The 23784-nt window shown below is 52.9% G+C and overlaps 1 protein-coding gene across 1 annotated transcript; it reads right to left on the bottom strand.

Moving 5' to 3' along the window:
• On the bottom strand, positions 1-23022 carry MYBPC2 (myosin binding protein C2). The gene is made up of 28 exons (XM_074370980.1): positions 22857-23022; positions 21659-21748; positions 21033-21119; positions 20751-20899; positions 20308-20425; positions 19516-19564; positions 19270-19329; positions 17005-17198; positions 16610-16742; positions 15003-15127; positions 14808-14913; positions 13459-13631; positions 11730-11895; positions 10687-10793; positions 10392-10421; positions 10063-10202; positions 8762-8921; positions 8568-8672; positions 7664-7852; positions 7089-7223; positions 5359-5526; positions 5113-5201; positions 4815-5010; positions 4434-4573; positions 3259-3418; positions 2960-3096; positions 1437-1623; positions 1-119 (listed from the first exon to the last, which is right to left on the bottom strand). Exons 1-28 carry the CDS (start codon positions 22873-22875, stop codon positions 109-111), a joined length of 3423 nt encoding a protein of 1140 aa, XP_074227081.1. The 5' UTR covers positions 22876-23022; the 3' UTR covers positions 1-108.
• Between the last annotated feature and the right edge of the window lie 762 nt (positions 23023-23784).

Genomic DNA, 23784 nt, shown 5'->3' on the forward strand with positions numbered 1-23784 from the left:
TCTAAGGCAAGACTATTATCTCTGATAACTCCAGAAAGGGAAACGTGTTCGGGGAAGTCCAGGTTAGGACTTAGCAGCCAGTCATCTTGGCCGGTGAGAGAGAGAACTTCAATGTGGCACTGTAGGGAAAAGAGGAAAGGGTGGTAAACATGCCTGTACCCCTGGTCCCCGCCCCTCTGTTGGCTGGACTCATTTGACCAGCAGGGGGAGCAAGTTTTCCCTTCACCACCCAGCTCTGCACTGGGTCAACTCCACTTAACTGCGCCCTTAATTCCTATAGTTCTAAACCCCAAACCGGGACGTTCTGATTTCTTAGCAGCTGCTGGTGACAAGCAGTCACTGGAATCCTAAAGCAGGGATATTTCTGAGCATATTCAATAGTCGATAAAGGGGACAACAGAACCTTAGGAACTGGATCAGCCTGGAAGAGCAGTGCTGTAGAATGACGGGAAGTGCAGGAAGTGCTTGGAAAGTGGTATCTCTGGGCCCTTTGCTAGAGGACTGCAGTCACTTCTGTCTGCTGGGCTGTCATCAGAGCCAGGGGGAGCCACAGCCGGGGAGGGTCCTCTGGAAGCCCATATTAATATCAGCCGCCCCTGAGGGACCCTCCCTACCAAGTCTTGGTGGGTGAATGTTTGATGGACTGAAGCCCAAGGTGGAGGAGGCAAGGAAGAGCATGCTGGCTACAGGGAACAGCATGTGCAAGGTCCCAGGGGCCAGAGAAAGCACAGCCAGTTTGTCCAATCGCCAACAGCTCAGTATGGCTGGAAAACGGAGGGAGAGGGCCGGAGGTGGATGGGTGACAGATGCAGGACCATGACCCCCAGGCTAAGGAGCTCTGGGGTTGCTGGGGACCCCAGGGAGGGCTGTGAATAGGTCAACTCGGGATATGGAGCTCCCACTAGTGCCTTGTGGGGGGTGCACTGGAGAGAGAGACTGGAGGCCAGGAGGCTGGGAGAGAATTCAGGAGGAAGAGGATAAATGAGGTTGGGGCTGTGGGGCAGAGAGGCAGGGACAGGAGGGATGGAGCTTGGGGACAGGCTGTGGAGGAGGGTGACATTTTCCCAGGTTCCCACAGCCCCCCATCCTCTGCCACCCCCACGCTGGTTTCAATGCTGTGTCCACACATCTCCCCACATAGTCCTAGGTGCACTGAAGCCTTAACGATCCTTTGCTAAGCTGTTCTCACCCTCATTCACCTCTTCTTTGTCCTTCAGCTCCTTGGGAAAACCTCGGACTCAGGTTCTCCCCTCCGCCATCCCTACAAGACCCTGTGCTGCCTTCACTCCCCACACATCCCTGTTGGGGTCTGAATCAGCTTCCCAATCATAGTCCTAGTCTGACTAGGCTCCATTCTCAGCACTGCTCAGCCCAGGCCTCTGGGGAGCTTTGTAAAGGTTAGCCAGGCAAAGCACTGGGGGCCATCCCATCCTCACCTCGGACGTCCAGCTTGCACTCGGCCAGGGCCTCCCCCAGCTCATTTACTGCCCGACATGAGTAAGTCCCCGAGTCAAAGGGGGACGGGCGGCGGATGTTCAGCGTCAGGACCCCCTGGTGGTTGGTCATCAGGAACTTGGGATCTTCACCAATTTCCATCTTGTTCTTCATCCAGATCACCTTCGGCTGTTGAAAGGAGTGAGAGAGGAAGCCACATTATAGAGGGTTCCCTGGGCAATGGCAAGATGGGCCTTGAGAGACAGATGTGGGTTCTCCTTTTGGCTGTGCCCCCTCCTACTTGTGGCTGGATGATCTTAGGCAAGTCACTTCCCCTCTCTGACCCTCAGTCTCCTCTTCTAAAGAAGAAGCGCTTACTCCCTGTGGTGGCCCACAGGGCCCTTCATGATTTGGTCCCATTACTCCTCTGCCCTCACTTCCCACCCTGTCCCTACCTCTGTTCCAACCACACAGGCTGCCTCACTGTTCCTCAAACAGACCAGACAGGTTCCCACCTCAGGACCTTGGCACTGACTGTTCCCTGTTCCAATACTGCTCTTCCCTCCTCTTTCACCTAATCAGCACCTGCCTGTCTTTCAGGTCTCAGTTCACCTGTCACTTCCCACCCCAGCCGCTAGGCTGGAACAGGAACACCTACATGACTGTCTGCATTTGTCTAACACACTCACCACCCTTTATAATTTTATAGTCATTTGTGTGAGTTTGGATTAATGGCAGTCTCCCCCAACCCACAGAATCTCCTCATCCAATTCACCAGCACACAGAAAGCCTCTGAAAATGTGTGTTGAAAGTATGAATGAATGAATGAATGACATAACTAAGAAAATGGAGCAAATGAATGAATGGAGTAAATGAACAGATTGGTAGGTGAATAAAGGAGTGGAATGAATGAACAGGTGGAGTTAATGAATAAAGTGGTAGAAAGCGATGGAGGAGGGGAAGTAAAGAACCCCTACAGAGGGGGTATGCCTTTGGGAGCTGAAGCTAAAAACTAGAGTTAGATCAGAAGTCGGCAAAAGGGGCCTGCGGGGGCCAGGTAATCAATATTTTAGGCTTTGCGGGGCCTGTGGGCTCTGGGCCACGGATAGCACACAAAACGGAGTGCATGGCCACATTCCAATAAAATCTTATTTAGAGAAACTGGTGGCGGATGGATTTGGCCCAAGGGCTGTAGTTACCAACCCCTGGTCTAGGTGAGTCCTTGAAGTTCAAGGTGTGTCCATATTCCCAGAGAGCAGAATAGAAACCGGATGGGACAGGAAAGATGCCTGGAAGCCTTGGTGGTTTAGACCCCCTCCCCACCAAAGATTTCTGGTTTTGAGGGAAGTTGGATTGTAATAGTGACTTAGAGAGATGGAAAGTGTTAAAATTGAGCAAATCCCATGAGCAGAAGAAAGAGAACTTGGGGAGGAAGAGCCAGTGTGGCGGGGAGGAGAGGGGGCTTCACCTTGGTGAAGATTTCCCTTCAGGGTTACACACAGACATGCGTGCACACACATGGCACCTTTGGGTGGCCTCTGACAGCACAGTAGAGAGCGGCTGCGTAGCCAGCCACGACCACCCGGTCAAGTAGAGGGGTCAGGAACTTGGGAGGCGATCTGAAGTCATGCTCCTTGTACTCAGGAGTTTTGAAGGTGATACCTGGGGGAAGGCAGATACACTTGTAAGGTGACTGATCCTGGCTCTGGACAGCCTCTCCAACTTTGAGTCCGGGGAGAAGGATGGTCAGAGGAATTAAGTTCAAAACCCAGTCGCGAGAGAGAGGGGACTGGCCCCGTGGTAGGGGAGGGGGGGCGGCCATACCTGTCTTGAGGATCTTGGCCGTGTTCTTGGAGACACCAGGTAAGTCACTGAGCCCACAGACGTTCTCAGTGTAAACTCGGAAATAGTACTCGTTGCCCACAATGAGGTCGGACACGGTGCAGGAGGTGTGCCGGCTGTGCTCGTAGACGTTGAACCACTCCTAGTGGGGGGAATGGGGAGGGACCGAAAGAGTCAGGGACACAGAACCAAGAAGGGCCGGGGGGGGGGGGTTAGGAAAGCACATCCAAGAGGGTGCCTAGCTCACAAAAGCCCCCATTCCCAGCAGCGCTGGGAAGGTAGGAATCACCCAGTAGTCTGTCAGCGGGTGAAAGGAGAAACAAAACATGGCACAGTCCAACCATGGACTAGTACTCAGCTGTGAAAAGGAAGGAAGCTCAGATACCTGCTTCAATGTGGGTGATCCTAGAAAACATGTTCCTGAGTGAAAGAAACCAGACACACACACACTGTGTAATTGTGTCCATATGAAATGTCCAGAATGGGCAAATCCACAGCCAGGAAGCAGATGGATGGTTGCCAGAGGCTGGGTGGGCAGGAATGGGGAGTGACTGCTTCATGGGCATGGGATCTCCTTTTGAGGTGATGCAAATATCTTGGAACAAAATAGAGACGGTGGTTTCAAAACACTGGGATAGGGTGGGGGAGGGTATAGCTCAGTGGTAGAATGCATGCTTAGCATGCACGAGGTCCTGGGTTCAATCTCCAATGCCTCCATTAAAAGTAAATAAATAGAATAAACTCAATTAACCGCCCCCCAAACACACACACACACAAAAATCACTGGGATGGTACTAAATGCCACCACCTTAAAATGGTTAATACTAAATTTCATTATGTGAATTTTACCTCAATTAAAAAAAAAAGAACAAGGCAAATAAAACAATTTTTAAAAAGAAAAAATTTAAAAACAAAACAAAACAGTTTAAATTTTTACAAAATAAAAATTTTAAACAAGTTTAAAAAAAGAACAGGAAAACCTATTACACATCAAATGTCAATCAAAAGTCTTCCTTCCCAGCCCTGGCCCACTCTCCAATCTCTCCGGGCCTCAGTTGCCCCAAGCTGGGAAATGGGAACAACACACCTGCTCTGACCATCCCGCCAGCTCTTCTCCCCTGAGTCTTAACCCACGCCGGGCCCCTCCAGTCTCTCACCATGGTTTTCTTGTCGGCTTTCTGGACAAAATACCCGGTGATCTCACTGTTGCCGTCATCCCTGGGGGGCTGCCACTGCACCAGCGCGTTAGTACCCCACACCTCCTTCACCATCACGTTCTCGGGCGGCCCTGCCTTTTCTGGAAGTGCGGGGTCTTTGTAAGTCAGCCTAAGCCTAAATGTCGGCTCCCCACCTTCTCCCGCACCCCCATCACCTTGGATCTCTCTCAGGCCGTTTCCCCACTCCCTTTTAGTCACCTTTTGCGCCACTCCCACCTCATACCCTCCCGGGTCCCAATCTCTCCACTTCCCTCCTTATTCGTCATCCTCCCCTCCCCATCACCTCCTCCTCCGTCCCCTCCTGGCCCCGCGGGCACACACCCACGACCCGGATGCGGATGGTGGCCGTGTCCTTCATGTTCTCGATCTGCACGCTGAGCTCGTACTCCCCGGAGTCAGAGCGGGCCGCCTCGCGCACGAAGAACACGGTGTCGAAGTCGCTGGTGCGCACGTGCACGCGGGAGGTGTCTATGGGCGCCCCGCCCTTCGTCCACACCACCTGGGGCCGCGGCTTTCCCTGCGCAGGAGCAGCGCGGAGTTGGCCGGAGTGGTGAGCCCAGGGTCTCTCCCGCAGGAGCTGACCCCTTCCCCCTGAGCCCCTGACCCCAGCTCGACGCACCTGGAAGGGGATGACGACGTTGAGATGCTCCCCCACTTTGCGGACGTAAGTCTCGCGGAGGTGGCGGGGCAGCCGGATCTTGGGTTGCTCTGAGGGCACAAACGCAGCGAGGGGCTCAGCTCCGGGCTAGGGGACACTCGGGCAGGGTCAGAGAGACCAGTGGCTAGGAGGTTGTCGGGGTAGGCCCTAATGATGACACCAACTTGGTCTTTAGGAGAGCAGGGTTGGGGGTCAGGAGTGGCTCACCCACAATCTCCCGGATGGTGACCGGCTGCGTCAGGGTGGCTGGCGCGCTGCGCCCTGCAATGTTGACCCCAACCACGCGGAAAGTGATTTTCGCTCCAGTGGGAAGATTCTTGACTGTGAAGCCACAGCGCTCGACGGGTTCCGTGTTAGCAGGGATCCACTCGTCAGCTAGGAGAGAGAAGCGAGGCTGGGCACACTCCTTTAAGATGTTCCTAGGAGACCCTCAACTCGTTGACCCTTCCCTTCCATGCCTTGGGCCCCACTGTACTGAATAACTGCAGCTGACATTTCTTGAGCATTTATTATGACCAGGTTCAAGCTAATTAATGTTATCACCTTAATTCCTGCCTCCACCTCATGTTATCCCCATTTTAGAGATGAGGAAACTGAGGCTCAGAGAGGATAAGGAATTGGGGGTGGTAGTTAGAGGCAGCTCCTCGGACTGCCTGCCTCTGTGACAGGTGCCTTTCCATCTTGGTTTTATTGCCATGGGTTGGTGAACCAATGTGGGTCAGACCACCAATCAGCAGGGTGAACGCTAACAAAAGTAGGTTCTGAAACGCAGATTGGGACGGGTTAGGGCAAGGGAATGGGGTAAAGAGAGCTGGGGAGAAAGAGGGGAGAAACTGATGTGAGTCCAGCCATCCATCACTGAAATGCATTATTGAATGCAATCATCACTGTATCCTATCAAGATGGGAACTGTCTTCACCATTTTTAGATAGAAAAACTGAGGCTCAGAGACTTGCCAACGTCACTGCACTAACAAGTGTAGGGACAGGATTGGAACCCACATCTGTCTGACTTAAGGCCAGGGATATGGTGTCAAGATGATCTCATCTGTCTCTCCAGTGAGGGGACCATGTCAGAGGTATCCCCAGAGCTGGGGCACCATGCCTGGCGGGGAGTCAGTGCTTGATACGGGTTAGTTCAGTGGAGGCTGGAGAGGAGAATGTGTGGAAATCTGTATGAGTGGATGGATGGGTGCATGCGTGGATAGATGGATGGACGGACAGATGGAGAGACAATAGATAGTTAGATGGTTGGATGGTCATATAGGTAAATGGATGGACAGAAAGAAGGGAGGCAGAGAGGGAAGAAAGTGGTGAAGAGGTAGCTATATGAACGGAAAAAATATTACTGGATGGATGGAAAGTTAGAGGATCCAAAAAAATTTCAGATGGATATAAAGATGGTTGGATGGATGACTGAGTGGACAAGTGGAAGGAAAGGAAGGAGGGAAGGAAGGGAAGGAGGGATAGAAGGCAGGAAGAGAGAAATAAAAGGGGGAAAATAAGGAAGGGAAAAAGGAAGGAAAGATGCAAAGGATGGATGGATGGATGGATGCATGGATAGATGGAAGATTGGTTGGATGGGTAGATGAATGGATAAATGGAGAGAACAGGGGAACAGGGAATATAGGTAGTCAATAAATACTTGGATGGAAGGACAGCTGGATGGATGAAAATGTACTGCTGTATGGAGGATGGGTGCAGGACAGGGAAGAAGGGAGTGAGGAAGGAGAGAGGAAGGGAGAGAGGACAAGCTGGTCACTGGGGTCCTGGCTTGACCCAGCCCATCCCAGGGATTCATGCAAACACAGACATATGAGTAGCCCACTGCACCAGAGATCTGTCTCTGCCCTGCCCTGTTTGCAGTCTCCGGACTGGACACCCACTGCAGGTCTGTGCGAGCCACTGCCCCCCACCAGCCCCGACAGGGTGACTCACAGCCCTCCAGGCAGTACTCCACCAGGTACCCATCGATGCCACCCGCCCCAATCCTATCTGGGGGCCGCCACCTGAGGGTGGTGGTGGTGTCTGTCACATCCTCCACGGTCAGGTGCAAAGGTTCACTTGTGGGTGCTGTAAGAATTCAGGGAAAAGGGAGGAGGGGTAAGTGAGGAGTCAGGGGTCAGAATTGGACTCACTGGTCAGGAAAGGGATCAGTATGGTGGGTCAGAGGTCAGTGAGCAAGGATGTAGCATTAAAATAAGGTATCAAGGGAGTGAGGTCTCCAAGGGCAGTGATGGGTGTTAGTGTGGGAGGTCAGAGGTCAATGACATATTTGGGAGACAGCACAGAGTCTAGGATCATAGGGGTTGGTGGCTGATATACTGGGTCAAGAAGAGGTCAGGAAGGGGAGGTGGGGCTGGGGGTCAAGGTGTTGGCTTGCTGGATGAGAGGGGACAGAAGTCAGCAGAGACAGTGGGGTCAAAGGCCAGGGTGGAGGGTCAGAGAACAGTGACAGACAGGACATGGGTCGGAGGTGGACGAGGGCTTGGTGAGGGTGCAGAGGACATCACCAATAGGCATGAATGGCTTGGTGTTGACGCTGGGCTGGGAGACCCCGATGGCATTGACAGCAAAGACCCGCATCTCGTAAAGGACACCCTCGATCATATTGGTGGACTCATAGGTCATCTCCGTGAAGACCTCGAAGTTCAGCTTCATCCAGCGCTGAGAACCCTTCTTCTTCCGCTCCAGGAGGTACCCTGGAGGCCCCCCAAGCAGAGAGAAGTGGGCAGTCACAAGGAGGCCTGGGGTCTCACATCAGCTGGGGCAGTCAGGGACACATCAAAAGGTCACATGACCAGAGAGGTCCAAGACCATGAATCTTGGGTTGATCTCAGTGTCACAGAGCAGTCAGAAGTCATCCATTATGGGGTCAGGGATCAAGAAGGGCCACAGGTCATGAACCAGGGAGTCAGAGGTCACAGAAAATCCTAGGCTCGGGGGAGGGTTGAGGTCAGTGGTGGAGTGCATGTTTGACATGCATGAGGTCCTGGGTTCAATCTCTAGTACCTCCACTAAAATATATATATATATATAAATAAATAAACCTAATTACCTTCCCCCAACAAAAAATAAATTTTATTTAATTTTTAAAAAGACAAAAAAAGGGTGGGGAATAGCTCAGTGGTAGAGCTGTACTTAGCATGTACAAGGTCCTGGGTTCAACCCCCAGTTCCTCCATTAAAAGCAAAAAAAGAAAAGAAAATCCTAGGCTGTTAGCCAAAGTGAGGATTCCCATGTCGATGGGGAGTAAAGGACGATGAGGAAGGCAAAAGGGATTGTGGGATGTTGAAGACGGAAAACCAGGTCTCAGAGGGTGGTCACTACGGATGCTAAGGACTCTTGGAGGTCAGGGAGACATTAGGACACAGGGGAGGTCAGAGGTCACAGGGGCTCCGGCACACAAGCACTCACCGGTGACCGGCCGGCCCCCGTCATACTTGGGTGGCTCCCAGGCAAGGACGGCCCAATCCTCTCCAACCGATGTGACACGTACAGCCTCCGGGGGGTCTGGTACATCTGGGGGGGACATGGAGGATGGTCAGAGGACCCCTCCCGGCCTCAGAGAAGCACCCCCGGCTCAGCCCCCCTCGGTTCCCTCTGCTCACCCACAACCCGCAAGAAGATGGAGGCCACATCCTCGCCGGCGGGGTTGGTGACCTTGATGGTATAGCGGCCCTCATCGGCTCTCTCCGCGCTCTCGATCACGAAGCTGCTGATGTCCTTCCGCTGCTCGATGCGGACCCTGCCCTCGGAGCCCGAGAACACCTGGACACAGCCACCAGACGGCCTTGCTCTCCCTCTCTCCAGACCCAGATGGGCCTCTGCCCCTCCCTGCTCAACATTCTCCAGGGGTCCCCCCATGACCACACAACACTCAGGCAAGGGACCTAGCATAAGAGGACCTGCTGGGTCTGCATCCAGCCTCATCATCTCTCCCTACCGCCCTCCTTGCCCTCCAAACACCACCCTTCATTACAAACACCAGGCTGTCTCATCCCTGAGAGTTTGCAAAGCTGTTCCCCAGGGCATGCGATACCCTGACCCACTTCTCCATCTGCTCTACCATGACCCAGCCTTTAGAACCCACCCAGAAGTCACCTCTTCGGAAAGCACTCTTACACGCCCTCAGCTGCAAGTGAGAGCCCATCCCCTGGATTCTCATAGCTTCTGGTACCTCCCTTTTGCTCAGCCCCAATCACCCTGGACTGTGACTGTTTAGGCACGTGTTTGCCTCTCTCCAAAAGTGAAGGCTCCAGGAAGGCAGGGGCTGCGTCTGATTCATGGTTGTATCCTCAGTGCCTATGCACGGAGCCTGGCATGGAGGAAACCTCAGGGGGTGTTTGCTGAGTGAAGGAATGAATGAAGACTGAGTCAAGTCTATCCGTTTTACAGAAGAGGATACTGAAGCCCAGAGGAGAGAAGAAAAATTGAACTGTCCCAGGGCCTGGAACATACAAGGTGAAAATACTTGTTGAATGGATGGATGGATGGATGGATGGATGGATAGATGGGTGGATGGATGGGTAAGTGGATTGATTCATGGATAAATGGACAGATGGATTAATTACTGGATGAATCAATTAACCAACCCATTAACTGATGAATAGAAAGATGGTGAGATGAATGAGTTGATGGATGGCTAGACTGATTGATGAATTAATGGATCAATGGATTAATGGATGGATGGATGGATGGATGGAACACCCATCATGTGCTAGGCCAGTACCATGTGATAAGCAAATATAATCTCCAACCTTCAAAACAACCTTCTGAAGAAGGAATCATACTCCTCATTTTACAGACAATGAAACTAAACTGAAGCACAGAGAGGGAAACCACTTTGCCTAAAGTCACCCAACAGAGCTGAGAGACAGAAGTCAGGGCACAGGGGAAGCCCCCCGCATACCTCATCCTCCTTCATCCAGGTGGCAACAGGAGGAGGCTCCCCTGTGATGGACACGTCCATCCTCAGCTTGTTTCCAGCCACGACCACAATTGAATTTTCAGAGGTCTTCCCTGAGCAGTCCAGGTGGATCTTTGGTGGCTCTGGTGGCAGAGGCGAGATTCTAGGGAACTTGGGAGTGGGCAGTTGGGCCTTCCCAATCCCCTCCAGAGGATCTCCTGAGAATCTGGGTTCCAATGGCTATAGAAAACTAAGATCCAGGCCCCAGCCCCTCCGCCCTCAGACCCAGGAGTCCGGGCCCCCAGCTTACCACAGCAGCCCCTGGTCCTTACCTTGCTTGGGCACGTACTCCACCTTGATTTCTGGAGGACAAAGACTAGATGGTTAGGTCTAAATCCATGGGGCCCCTTTTCCCACTTTCACAGCCCGGAAGCAGAGAGGAGGGCCTGGCATCACCCTGGAAACTGAGGGGTTGGGGGTAGACTCAGGCCCATGACTGTCCCGCCTCCCACAAGCACCTGCTATCCTCCCCAGCATACAGTTAGGAAAGCTTAATCCTAAAGGGAGACATCCGGGCCCTGGGGTCTGGGAGGGTGGGTGCTATGGCCCCTGGGGGAAAAGCCTCACCCAGGAAGTTGAGCTTGGCCGAGAGGGACAGGGCATAGCCATCAGGCACAAATGTGTAGTCTCCTTCATCCTCAGGGTGGACATCATCAATCACCAGCTTGTGACACCTAAGGAGATGGCGAGGGGACAGAGGGCAGAGGGCAGGCCAGGTCACCATGGGGGCCACCACAAAGAAACACGCTCTGCAATGCCATCCATGTGCTCATGATCACCATTTTTATTTTGGGCTTTGGAATGCTAGGACCTGGATTCAAGTCCCCCTCTGCCCCTTCCTAGCTGTGTGACCTTGGGCAAGTCACTTAACCTCTCTGTGTCCCTGTTTCTTCCTCTGTAAAATAGGGGTAATCATCACGATGTACAAGAGGGTTGCTGTGAAGCATTTAGAAAACTCCCTGGCATGTGGTAAGTGCCCTGTAAGCATCAAGATTGGTTCTCACCATTACCAAAGCCACCAGCAGGCAGGGTCCTTGCACAGAACCCAGAAAAAGCCTATATTCTGCCAAGAGCTAGTGTCAGGAAACCCACCAGGGCACGACATTCTGTTAGCGTCCTGGTGGCTCTGTGCATTCTGCTGATCACCAGGTGTTTATCTCATGCGTCCACCTGCTACCTTTTGAATTCCAGCCCCCTGTTTCCCTAACGAGATACCCTCCCCATCATAGTTGGCCACAGGTTCCCCTCTCTGTAGCCATGCCCCTTGCAAGGAACGCCTTGCAGCCTGTGACTTCCTTTGTCCCATAGAATACAGTGGAAACAACACTGGGACAGTGCCCAGCCCAGCCTTCAGAGGCCCCATTTGCTTCTGCTCTCTTTCGGGCCCCAGCATCTGCCCCGTGAATATGCCAGGACCAGCCTCCCAGGAGATGAGACATCCCATGGACCAGAGCAGAGGCAGCCCAGTTGTCCCAGCCGAGGTCCTGACAGAGCCCAGGAAGATGGCCATCTGAGATCAGCCAGGCTTCCACCAACCCTCAGGCTCATGATTACATAAAGCCATGTTCTTTCCAACTACAAAGTCTGTGGGCCACCTCCGCCGTCCGCACCTCCCCACGTGGGAGATGGTGATCCTCTTGCTGGGCCGCACCTCGACCCCATTCTTGTACCACTTGCCCGTGACCTTCTCATCAGACACCTCACACTTGAACACCGCCTGTTCCGAGGCCTTCACCGTCAGATCTGCAATGCCCTGCAGGACCTCCAGCTGTTTCTCTGAATGGGGAGGGAAGGAGATGGAGCCATCAAACTCCAGTGAGTCCACAAAGATTGGCAAACACCCACTGTGGGCCAAGCATTGTTCCAGGCACCGGGGATCTGGCTGTGAACAGCCCAGAAACAACCTGCTGGCCTCATGGAGCTCACATTTGAGTGGGGAGACAGACGGTGAAAGGAGAAACACAAAAATGTATAAGAGGAGGGAGCGATGAGGCCAAGGGAAGGCAGGGACCAGTCCATGGGAGGCTGGAAGTTCCCCAAGGAGAGGGCATGTCATGTGCAAAGGCCCTGCAGAGGAAAGCAGGTTTGTTGCTCTGGGAAACAGCAAGCTGGCCCATGCAGTGAGCGAGGCAGCCTTGATAGGAGGTGACACAGGCAGAGACAGACCTTATGGGCCAAGGAGAGGACTTTGCGTTGGCTCTGAGTGAGGCAGAAGCCACTAGTGGGTGTTGGGAGGAGGGCTGGGATCTGACTTACATGTTTTTTCTTAATTTTTATTTTTTAAGTAAAACAATGCACTTGCATGGCTTTAAAATAAAATGATAAGAGGATGTAGACACAGAGGGGGAAATCTCTCACCCACACTCCCAATCACAAAGATCAAGATCCCTTTTTCTAAGGTAAAATCCAGCTAGCTCACAGCCAAAAAAGCCAATATGTACATACATTTTCTTTCTTTCTTCCTTCCTTTCCTCCTCCCTCTTTTCCCTGCTATACAAATAGTGGCATATTTGTTTTTTCATCTAACAATATACCTTGGAAATGCTTCCAAATCAGTAAATTTAAAATTGTCCTTCTTGAGGGGAGGGTATAGCTCAGTGGTAGAGCATGTGCTTAACATACATGAGTTCCTGGATTCAATTCCCAGTACCTCCAGTAAAAAAAATTTAAATAACTAAATAAATAAACTTAATAACCTACCCCCCAGAAAAAAAAATTTTTTAATTGCTTTAATTGTCCTTTTTATGGCTACATATGGATATATAATATCATAATTTACCTGGCCCATCAGTGACTCAGCCCTTTTTTTTTTTTTTTACTTTTTATATTTAAAGAATTATAGACTCACAGGAGTTTGCAAAAATAGCACCTAGAGTCCCACATACCCTTAACCCAGCTTCCCCCAATGGTGACATCTTATGTAACTATAGTCTGATAGCCAAACTAGGAAATTGACAGGGGTCCAGTACTGTGCACTAGACTACAGCAGGTGTCCAGTTTCACCATCTGACTATCTTACGAGGATCAGTCTGGCTGGTGTAAGGGGCCGGGGGCACAGATGTAGAAACAGAACAAGCAGTGATGAGACTACAGAAATAGTCCAGGCACCAGGGGATGGAGATCTGGGCCAGGAGAGGGCAATGGTGGTGGGGAGAAGTGATCAGATTCAGGATAGCCTTTGAAAGTGGAGCCGCCAGGATTTGCTGGTGAATTGAACGTAAGGTACGAGGCCAAGAGAGGAGTCAGGGACAACTCCCAAGATCTGGGGCCCAGGGAGCTTTAAGCCGCAAGGATAAGCATGTGCAGTGAGGCCTCTCACCCCACCGGGAGGCCCCGTACCTTCCACAATGAGCTCGGCCTCACACTGGCCGCCATTAGTCATGACCTGGTAGTGACCCTTATCCTCCAGGGTGACTTCTGAGTAGATGAGAATGTGGCGCTTCCCGTCCTTCTTGAAGCGGTATTGGGACTTGAAGGAATCCTCCCGCGTCATTTCCACGCCATCTTTCATCCTGGTTGGAAGGAACATGAAGGGAGACGTGAGGAGCCTGCTTAGCTCTGAGTCTGGATGTCAGACATGAGTCAGGGGCCAGACAGACAGTCCTGAGCAGGAATCAGGGGTCAGAAGGGAGATTATGAGAGGGAGGAGAGATAAAGGTTGACAGAGGCGTCTGGAGTGGCTGGGTCACAGGTGGGGGTCAGGGGAGAAAAAGAGGAGGAAGAGGTCACAGGCTACAGATTTCAATTGGGAGTAAATGGACACAAAAAGGGGTCACAGGAAGGGGTCAGAGAGTGGAGGAAGTTCAGGGTCACAGAGAGATGTCAAATATTGTGCCCTCTATAAATGGTGCTTCCCTGCCTGCGGCACTCTTCCCACCTCACTTCTACCTGTTCATCATTCAAATCTCAACTCAATCGTCACCTCCTCCAGGAAGCCTTCCCTGACCTCCTGAGTCCCTGTCTTCTATTAAAAAGCTGCTGCAGCATCAGTTATTGCTCCTCTGAAACACTTGTCAAAACAGAAGTTTCACATTTATTTGTGTGGTGACTTGATTAATGTCTGTCTGCAACACACATACACACACACACACACACACACCAGCAATTTGCCAGATCATAAATTCCACAAGGACAGGTGCCATGTTATTCTCCCCATTTTATCTCCAATACATAGAAGAGTGCCACCACACAACAGGTGCTCAATAAATACTTGTTGGATGGGCGAATAGATGTAGGAATGGGCAAGTGGATGGGTAGATAGGTGAGTGGATGGATGGATGAATCAATGGGATGGATGAGGGGATGGATGGATGGATGGATGGATGGATGGATAAACAGATTGGGGGATGGATGGATGAATGGATTGGGGGATGGATGGATGGATGGGGGATGGAGGGATACATGAGTAAATCAAAGAATGGATAATTGGTTGAATGGATGAATAAATAACTTAATGAATAAGAAATAGCCGAGATCAGGAAAAAGATCTGGAAGAGGATGGGATGGGTAGAGGTCAGAAATTTCAGAAAGAGATCATGCATGGAGATCAGAATTTATAGAGAAAGGCTGAGGTCTCCTGGTAACTATTAGGTAAAGGTCTGAAATCTTCAAGAGAGGTCTTAAAGATCAGGGCTGAGGCAAAGAAGCTGCGGGCATCTGTGTGGAGATCAGAGGTAAGAGTCACTTACCACATGACTTGGGCACCCTCCTCTGACACCTCCACTGACATTTCCACTCGGTCACCCACAAACACCTGCTGGTCCTCGAGGGGTGTGATAATCAAGACTGGAGGTTCTGTAGGGCACAGGGAGACAGGAGGTCAGTAGTTTCAGGACCCCCTCCAGACCCCCACTCCCAAGCTTACGCCCAGATCCCGGCCTCACCTCTGACAAAGAGCTCAGTGAAACACTTCTCATCCTTGACGACAACTTCATAAGCAGCATCGTCTGCCAATGTGCACTTGTTGATGGTGAGAATTCGCTTCTTACCAACATTCTCAAACACATACCTGGTACAAAAACCTCAGCTCAATACAGGGCATGGAAGAGATCTTGCACCCACCCACCAGTTCTCAGGACAAGTCACTCCATACCAGAGCCAGACTGTGTAGGCGGGGATAGATGGTCTAATTTCTAGTATTTAAATAACCACAGTGGAAATGCGAACTGTCCATCTATAGCCATTCTCTTCTATTTAGCAGTGGTACCCACCTAAAGGACTACATTTCCCAGCCTCCTTTGCAGCTGGGATGGCTGCACCACTGAGCTTGGACTGACAGAAGGGGAGCAGATGTGATGTGCACAAAATGCTAGGTCATCTCCAATGTTGAGATGCTTGTTCTAGACTTGTCTCCTTCCCTCTTCCTGTCCGATAGACACAGATGTGCCCATGACCCAACACGGTCAATCATGCAAAGGAGGACAGTGCCACAAGAAACGGTGTAGCCAAAAATGTGGAGCCTGACTCCCCAAAAAATCTCTAAGAGGAGAGCTACCCACCAGCCTCAATCCTGAGAAATACCCCTCTTTTTTTGTTGTTGAGATTCTTTTATTTTTGTTTTGTTTTGTTTTGTTTTGTTTTTTGGGTAGGGGGCGGAATTAGGTTTACTTATTAATGGCAGTACTGGTGATTGAACCCCGGACGGTGCATGCTAAGCATGTGCTCTACCACTGAGCTATACTGTTCCCTCACCCTTTTTTTAAATTCACTTTTTTTTGGCTGAGGGGGAGGTAATTAGGTTTATCTATCTGTCTATCTGTCTATCTATCTATCTATCTATTTATATTATCTTAACGGAGGTACTGGGGATTGAACCCAGGACCTCGTGCATGCTAAGCATATACCCTCCCACTGAATTATACCCTCCCCTCACATACCACTAATCCCGAACAGCTTCCTGTGTTAGTATGTATTTTAGATTATCTTTTTTAGTGACCGCCCAGCACCTTAGTACGGAATTGTATATTTTGATTGTTTTCCATTTTTTGCTGCAAATGCTCCAGTGAACACCCTTGCAGCTACATATGCATAACCATGGTAACGCCATTATGGTAAATGCCTAGAATTGCATAGTCTAAAGGCTTTTTTTAATACACTGACCTTTCAGCAATTTGCCAATTTACATTCCCACCAGCAGCACTTGTAGACCTATTTCCCTAGGTCTTCTCTAGCACTAGGTTTTATCATTTTGTAAAGTCTTTGCCCACTTGGGGAACAGAAAGACTGCTGTTTTGATTTGTGTTATTATTATTGACGTTGCTGTTGTTTACAAGGTTGAATGTGCACTTCACAGTGTATGGGCCGTTTGGGTTTCTTCTAACTGAATTCCTGTTCTCCATTTATCTATTTTTCCCTCCCGAGGTATTTGCATTTTCATACGGGTGAGGGAGTGTCCTTTCTGGGTTACGAGTGAACGGCCTTACTTCATTCTCTCCGGGACTCATATCCCCTCCAACTGCGGACTGCCCTCCCCCAACACGCACACACATACTTGCTACTTGGTTTGATCTCCTGGCCGTTCTTGAACCACTTGAGGGGGAGGTCTGGATCGCTGATCTCTACCACCAACTTGATCTTGTTGCCCTTGTCCACCTGGTAGGCTGGATCCAGCTTCTTTGTGAAGGCTGGGGTTAGAGGGATGCAAGGTGGGGTGAAGCTGAAGGGTTCTCACTGCCCTGAGCTGCCAAGTCTCCCTCCCCAGACCACGGGCTCTCAAAAGTCAAGGTCAGAAAGCTTCCTATGAACTTGGAGGCCCCTGAGAACAGGGCTCTCTATTATTCCTCAGATTGGGACCTCCAGAAGATAGATCCAGGGTCCAAACATCAGACATGCATGATGATGGGGTCCCTACGGGCAGAGACCATCTCCCCTCAGACCGGCGCTGACCTGCGCTCTTCTTGACCTCAACCTTGGCCTTCTTGAGCCGCTTCAGCATGCCCCGGAGGTCAGTGATGCCATACTGGAAAGCGATTCTCTCGTACTCGCTCTTCTTTGCTCCTTTCAGGAGCTCCCAAATCTCAGGCGGGATGCCGAGGTCATCGTCATCTTTTTTCTTTTTCTTCTCCTCTTCAACCACCTGCCTGCAGGTGGGGAGAGCAGGCCGGGGCCACCAGGGAGTGAGGAGGTGGTCTCCCTCTCTGCCTTCTCAACCCACTTGCTGTGGTCCTTTCTCTGAGTCTGTTTTCCCTTAACCATCACCCCAGCCTCCTCCCTGGCCTTCTGCCCTCCATCCCATCTCTTCCCCTCCAGTCCGTTCCCCAGATGGCCCCAGAGGGAGATTTCTGACCTCCACATCAGATGCCATTCCTTTCCTGCTCAGAACTCTTCCGTGGCTCCCCACTGCCCTCAGGAGGAAACCCCAGCAGCTCAGCCTGGATATCACAAGCCCACCCACCATCCCTTCACCACTCCCGCAAGTATCAAACCACACTACTTGCCTTTTCCTGAACACTCTGGGCACTCTCCTGCCTCCCAACCTCTGCCCAAAATGTTTTCCTGCCTAAATGACCTCTCTCCACCTTCTCTTCATCCTACAAGAACTAGTGCCAAAGCTCCCTCCTCCTTGAGGCACTCCTTGTGCTCTCAGGCAATGAGTTGCCCTCACTCTGGGCTCACACAAGGCCCTTGTGGGACCTTCTCTCTGAACACACTAAATAGTCTTGGTCTGTGTCTGTGTATGTTGGACCAGACCCATATTCCCAAGGCAGTGAGCAACTCAATGTCACGGAACCAGTCAAACATCTCTCTGTCCCCTGATCTCAGCTCAGGGCCTGGTAGGTCTCAGAAGATGTTTGATGACTGAGAGAGTGAATGGATCTCTGGAAAGAAGGAAGGAAGGGAAGGGAACAAAAGAAGGCTAGATGAGTGGAGAAGGGTAGATAGAATCTGAGGACATGTGACTATCTGGACTGATTGACGTACAGAGCATTAGGTGGAGAACTGATAAATGGGTGGAGGGGTCGATGGATGGCTAGGCTGATGGATGAATGGGTCAGTGGGTAAGTGGGTTGGTAGGGGATGGGTGGCATTAAGATAGGTGGGAGGGTTGATGGAGGATGGCTGGGAAGACAGCTGGCTGGGTAAAGAAAAACAGGTGAATCTATTAGTAAATGGGGTTGTCGAGGCTTTGATAATGGGCATAGATGAGTGGTAGAAAGTTGGATAGGTGGACAGCAGATACTGAATAACTGGACGAGCATAATGGTGAACAATTTGAAAGTGCTGATATCCAATCACTTTTTACCCACAGAATAGCAATTTCATACAGATCGCTCTAACAGCTCTCTGGGTAGATGGGTGCGTCATTGAGGTGAACAGTTGATACAGAAATGCCTGTCTAGATGGCTAGGTGGGTGAGTGTATAGGTGGGTGGGATGCTGGACTCAGCTGGGAAAGAGATGCGGGTGCAGATGGATACACAAGTGGGAGGGTGGATGCATGGTAGACAAATAGGTGGTGGAAAGGTGAATTGGTGAGTACCTCAGTAGGTGGGGAAGCAGATGATGGAGTAGGTAGGTGAAGGATGAATGAATGGGTTAATGAATGGATGGCTGAGTGTAATGGCGGATGCGTGGGTAGACAGGTGGAAAGAAGGTGAGTAAATGAATGGATATGTAGGCAGATGGATAGACAATGGGCAGATAGGTGAATGGGTGGATTCGTAGATGGATAAATATGTAGCTGGTTGAATGAACTGATGAGTGAACAGACTGATGGGTGGGTGGGTGAATTAGCAGATGGATAAATAGGTGGCTGGTTGGGTGGATGGATGAGTGGACAAACTGGTGGGTGGGTGGGGGGACAAGTGGATGGACGGTTGGGTGGGTGAACAGGTGGATGAGTAGGTGAATTGGAGCCTGAGTGGACAGGAAAGTGGATGTGAGAATGATGGGTTAAAGAGAGGGAGGTAGGAGAACTGATGGGCAGATGGTTGGCTGGGTGGGGTTATGGGTGGGGGGGTGTGGATGAATGGGTGGATGGGTGGATGGATGGATGGACAGGTGGCTGGGTGGGCGGGGATGAGTAGATAGAGGGGTGGTGGAGTCCCAGGATGGCAGTGGGAAAGCAACGGGGGCAGGGGGACCACACCCACCATCCTTTTCCTCCTTGAGCCCCCATCTCCCCTCTCCACGCCAGGCAGGGTGGGCTTACCTCTTCTTCAACAGGCTGCTGAAATCCAGCTCACCCGCAGTATCTGACTTCCCTTCGCCCCTGTAGCCAGTGAGAGAGGGTGTGAACCCCACTGAGATCCTGACCCTCAGACTCACCCTGGGTTCCCACTCCTTGCCTTCCCTGATCCTCCCTTCTCCCACAGCTCCCCCTCCCAAGGGAGACCGTCCCATGGTCCCTGGCACCAGGACATACCCCCACCCCTCCCCAGGGTCCAAGGTCACTTACGAACGCTTGAAGCTTTCTAGAGTCTGCCCAGCTGAGTCCTGACGGGGCGCTGGGGAGAGGCGATGGGGGAAGGGAAGGTGAGCTGGAGGCAAGACTTGATCTAAGACCAACCATGCCCTTCCTGGCCTGCACAACTTTCCCCAGACCCCTTTCCCCTCCATCTCTTGGACCAGCACACCCTCTCACTGGGACCTGGACATCCTCTACTTCTAGACTCATTTCCCTGGCGGCCATGCACCACCCTCAGCAGCCTATACGCCCTCACTCCTGGACCCACTGGCCCTTTTCCCCAGGCCTACGCAGCCTCATTCCCTTGCCATCCATATTTAAGCCCACACACATTCTGGGCTGCAGACCCTCAAAACCCGTACGCCCTCAGGGCTCCATACACCAAATCCATGTACCCTCTCAATAATCCCGTATACCCTCACCCTAAACCTGTACATCCTTCCTCTCTAAAACCTGAGACATACCCTCCCTCCCTGAACCCTTAGTGCCCCTTGCTCAGATCTGTTCACTGTGCCCTGGAATCTGCATAACTCACCCCCCAAGCCTCATAAGCACACCCTACATCCCTGGACTCTTTCACCCCCAAATCTACACCTCCTCATGCTCTAAACCTGTAGACTGTCTCCCCAGTTTTGAATACCCTGACCCCTGCAACTGTGCTCCACCCTCCAAACACTTGTGCCTGCCTCACCCCCACATCTGTTCACTTTCCCAACACCTGACTGGCATATCCATCCCCCTACACCAGACCCAAACCCTTTGCCCCCACCCCCACCAGCGCACCCTCTACATCGATGTTGAAGGCACAGCTGTCACAGACGTCCTTGGCTTTGACCTCGAGGCGGTAATCCCCACGGTCCCCCAGTACCACCTTCCCAATGTGCAGCTCCAAAGTGTACACCTGGGGACCGGGCCAGGGGTGTGGGTGTATACGACCACCCCCCAGTGCCACCCCACATCCCCCAGAGCCCACTGCACAGCTCTCTCTCTCAGTCCTCACCACCCCCACAGGAGGGGCCACCTGTCTCTTCCTGTACCTGGACAATCATGATCCCGGAGGGCCCGCTTCCTTGACCCCGAGGCTTCTCTGGACATGCACATGCTGCGCCCAAGTGCACCCCACCCTAACCCATTATCCTCTCCTGCCCAGCACAGCCTCTATGAAGCAGCCCCGCGTGACCTCCAGCCCTGGCCCGCATGCCCTTGCACCCCGGCAGGGTCCTCACATTGCTGGCAGAGTCGTGGGTCTCCTTGAAGGAGAATCGGGCCCCGCTCTTGCTGCCCAGTTCCAGCCACTTTCCCTTGAACCACTTGATGGTAGGTTTGGCCGGCAGCTCTTTCCCATTCACCTTGGCCACGATTGTTGCTTCCTTTCCTGGGGGGGGTGGGGGGGGTGGGAGGCGGTGGCTGGGCGGGACATCAGACTCTGCAGAGAGGACTGGGGCTGGGAGCCCCCAGGCCCCTCCTCCCCCAGATCCCCACCCTCTCCTCCCCCAGGTGCCACTCACCATTCTCCACCGACACAGAGTCTGGCTTCTTCAGGAAAATGCCTGTGGGCTCCTCGGCAGTGGGAGACTGGTCCTCAGGCGGGGCTTCTGCTCAAGAGACAGGATGAGGGGGTCTGAGACAGGCCAGAGAGGGGGCAGCAGGCCACTCTGGGAGCGGGGTTTTAAGCTAATGGGGGCGGGTCTTTAAGCTTTAGCTTCTGCTCAGAAACCAAAGACCATGGGGGCAAAGCGGTTTTTCCTGACCTGGAAAAGACCATGCATCACTCAAGCCTTGGCCAGGCTCCCCCACCCCATCGGGCCTCAGTTTCTTCATCTGTGAACTGGACGGTCTTAAATGGAGCTTTAGGGTGGGAGAAGTGTCAGGATGGACTGGGGCATCCAGAGCTGTGCAAGACTCAGTGATGAACCAGCTGGTCGTTGGGGGTACAAAGGTCAGGCTGAGGGGCTGGGCTCTGTCCTGGAGGCGCTGAGGAGCCGTGGAGGGTTGTGAGCAAGGGAGGGCAGGTCAGCTCTGAAACTATGGGGAGGAAGAACTAAAGGATAGAGAGCAGGGAGGGTGCAGAGATGCGGGGGAGCCTGGGAGATGAGGCGCCAGGTTCTGCCCAGCCTGCCGGAACCCGTCTCACCTTTAGGGGGTTCTGTAGGAGCCTTTTGTTGGGGGGCTTCCTTGGGAGCTGGTTTGGTGGCATCTTTGCCTGCGGGGGCCTTTTTGGTCTCTATGAGGGAGGAGATGTTCACAGTTGAGCACGCGCTTGGCGCTCCCCTCTTCCAGAACCCAGCAATGCAGGCCCCCAGGCCCCTCCTCCTTCAGAACCTGGAGTCCAGCCGTCCAGGTGTAAATTTATCTCTAATCCGAGAGTCTGGGCGATCAGATTTCTCCTTGCCCAGGCGGGCCATGCCTCATCCACTGGGGCCACCAAGCCTTGACCTTTTAGGACTTGCCGGTATAATTAGCTCTTCCCCTGGGCTGGAAACTGGACACTTCACGCTGACCACAGCATCTTTTCGCCGGCCCTGCCTGCTGGCGCCTGGCCTGCCAGGGCCCCAGCTACAGCTAGGGTCTGTACCCCCATCCCTCAGCCTGATTGGCCTGGGGCCAGCAGATGGGACACACCAGAAACAGGGGTCCTCCCCAGGGGGCTTGTGCCTCTTCTGCTCACTTCTGCATAGAGAGAAAACCCCATCCCTGTATAAAGAAATACCCCCAAGTCCAATTCAAAGAAGGGCCCCAAAACTGCACCTAAAGAAAGGCTATTCAGCCTCTGTATGAAGGTCCCCTAATTCCTACAAGGGAAAGCCCCAATTCCCATTGAAAGGAGGTCCCCTTGTCCTTTTAAAGAGAAGAGCTCTCCCCAACATGGAGACAGGAACTGCTAATATCTGTACACATGAGGGTCTCATTCGCCTACAGGGAAAGACCACAATCCTCACTCAGAAATGACCCCAATCTCTTCCCAGAAGACTCCCCCAAATGTAGAGGACCCCAATCACCCTGCAAAGACTCCCCAAGTCTGCATATAGAGACCTCTCACCCCTATCAAAAAAAGGAACTCAAATCCACAATGAGACATTCTCCATCTGCACCCGGAGATAAGCTCCCAACTCCCTGCAGAGAAAGGAACCCACCTCCTCCTCCAGACAGGGAAGGAGGGAACCCCCTCACCCAACACAGGTATGGGACCCTCCTAACCCACCAAGGAAGGGAGCCCCTCCCCACACAGCGAAGGCACCTCGTTCTCCCAACCCCTTGGAGGGAGGAGCCCCCAGTCTCCATTCAGAAAAGAAGACTGTATCTCCACATAGAGGGGGAGTCCCCACAGCCACCTGGTTTTGCCTCGGGCATGTCCGCGGACCTCCTCCTGTTCCTCTGAACGCAGCTGTGTCCCAACGGGCCCTAGGGCGGACAGGTGGGCCCCCAGGGGGAGCCCTTTAAGGAGTCCAGAGACTCCCAGGAGGCTCCGGGAGGCATCAGACGCCCTCCCAACCCTCCCCTGCCGCCCCACATTCCGCCTGTGTGTTCTAAAGGGCGAGAAATAACAGCTGGACGAAGAGAAATGGCTGAATGCCAGGTCCCCAGGGAGGAGGGGGCTGGGGTTCTGACACCTGGGTCTGAGAGAGGATGCTTAGGAGGTGGGGACTCCCTGGTCTGAGGCAGGGTGCCTGGGGGACTGGACTCCTAGGTACGGGGGCAGAAGGGACCTGGGGTCCAGATTCTTGGTTCCCAGAGAAAGGAGAAGGATGAGGATCTAGACTCCTGGGTCCCAGGAGGAGGGACAGGAAGGGGCGGGGGTCTGAAGTGGGTGAGGGCTCTGAGCCAGAACTCCGGCATGAGGGGTGGGGATGGGGCGGGGGGAAGACAGGGTCTAGAAAGCCATTCTTAGTATCTGCAAGTCAGGAGTTTTCGGGAAACCAGAGCCGGAAGGGAGGGTCCGGTTTCCCAGCGTAGGCAGGACGGCTGCGGGGGAGGGAGGAGGTCTCTGTGCCCACAGGGCACTGAGGATCGGGGACTCCGCAGTCCCACCCTCGGGCTTGGGCGCACCGTAAAGCCTGGCGCCCGGGCCACCTGGGACCCCGTAGTGCCCGCGGCCCCTCCTGGGTCCCCGCCCAGCCGACTCCCCGCGAAGGTTTCCGGAGCCGGCGCGGCGGGCACCGGACGCGGGGGAGGGGGCGGGGGCGGGTGCCCCCTCGGGGGCGGGTGGGAGGCCGGGAAGGCCCTGGAGGGCTGCCCGGACGTTGGCGCCCTTCCCGGCAG

Source organism: Camelus bactrianus, chromosome 9, assembly GCF_048773025.1.
Source record: "Camelus bactrianus isolate YW-2024 breed Bactrian camel chromosome 9, ASM4877302v1, whole genome shotgun sequence".
NCBI lineage: Eukaryota > Metazoa > Chordata > Mammalia > Artiodactyla > Camelidae > Camelus > Camelus bactrianus.

Excerpts from the sequence above, each read along its gene's own strand:
- MYBPC2 (XM_074370980.1), bottom strand. Across the intron at positions 15,128-16,609 it reads GAGATCAAACCAAGTAGCAA|GTATGTGTTTGAGAATGTTG; the intron begins GTATGTGTGTGC and ends TTTTTGTACCAG. Across the intron at positions 7,853-8,567 it reads CGGGGGCCGGCCGGTCACCG|GGTACCTCCTGGAGCGGAAG; the intron begins GTGAGTGCTTGT and ends GGGGGCCTCCAG.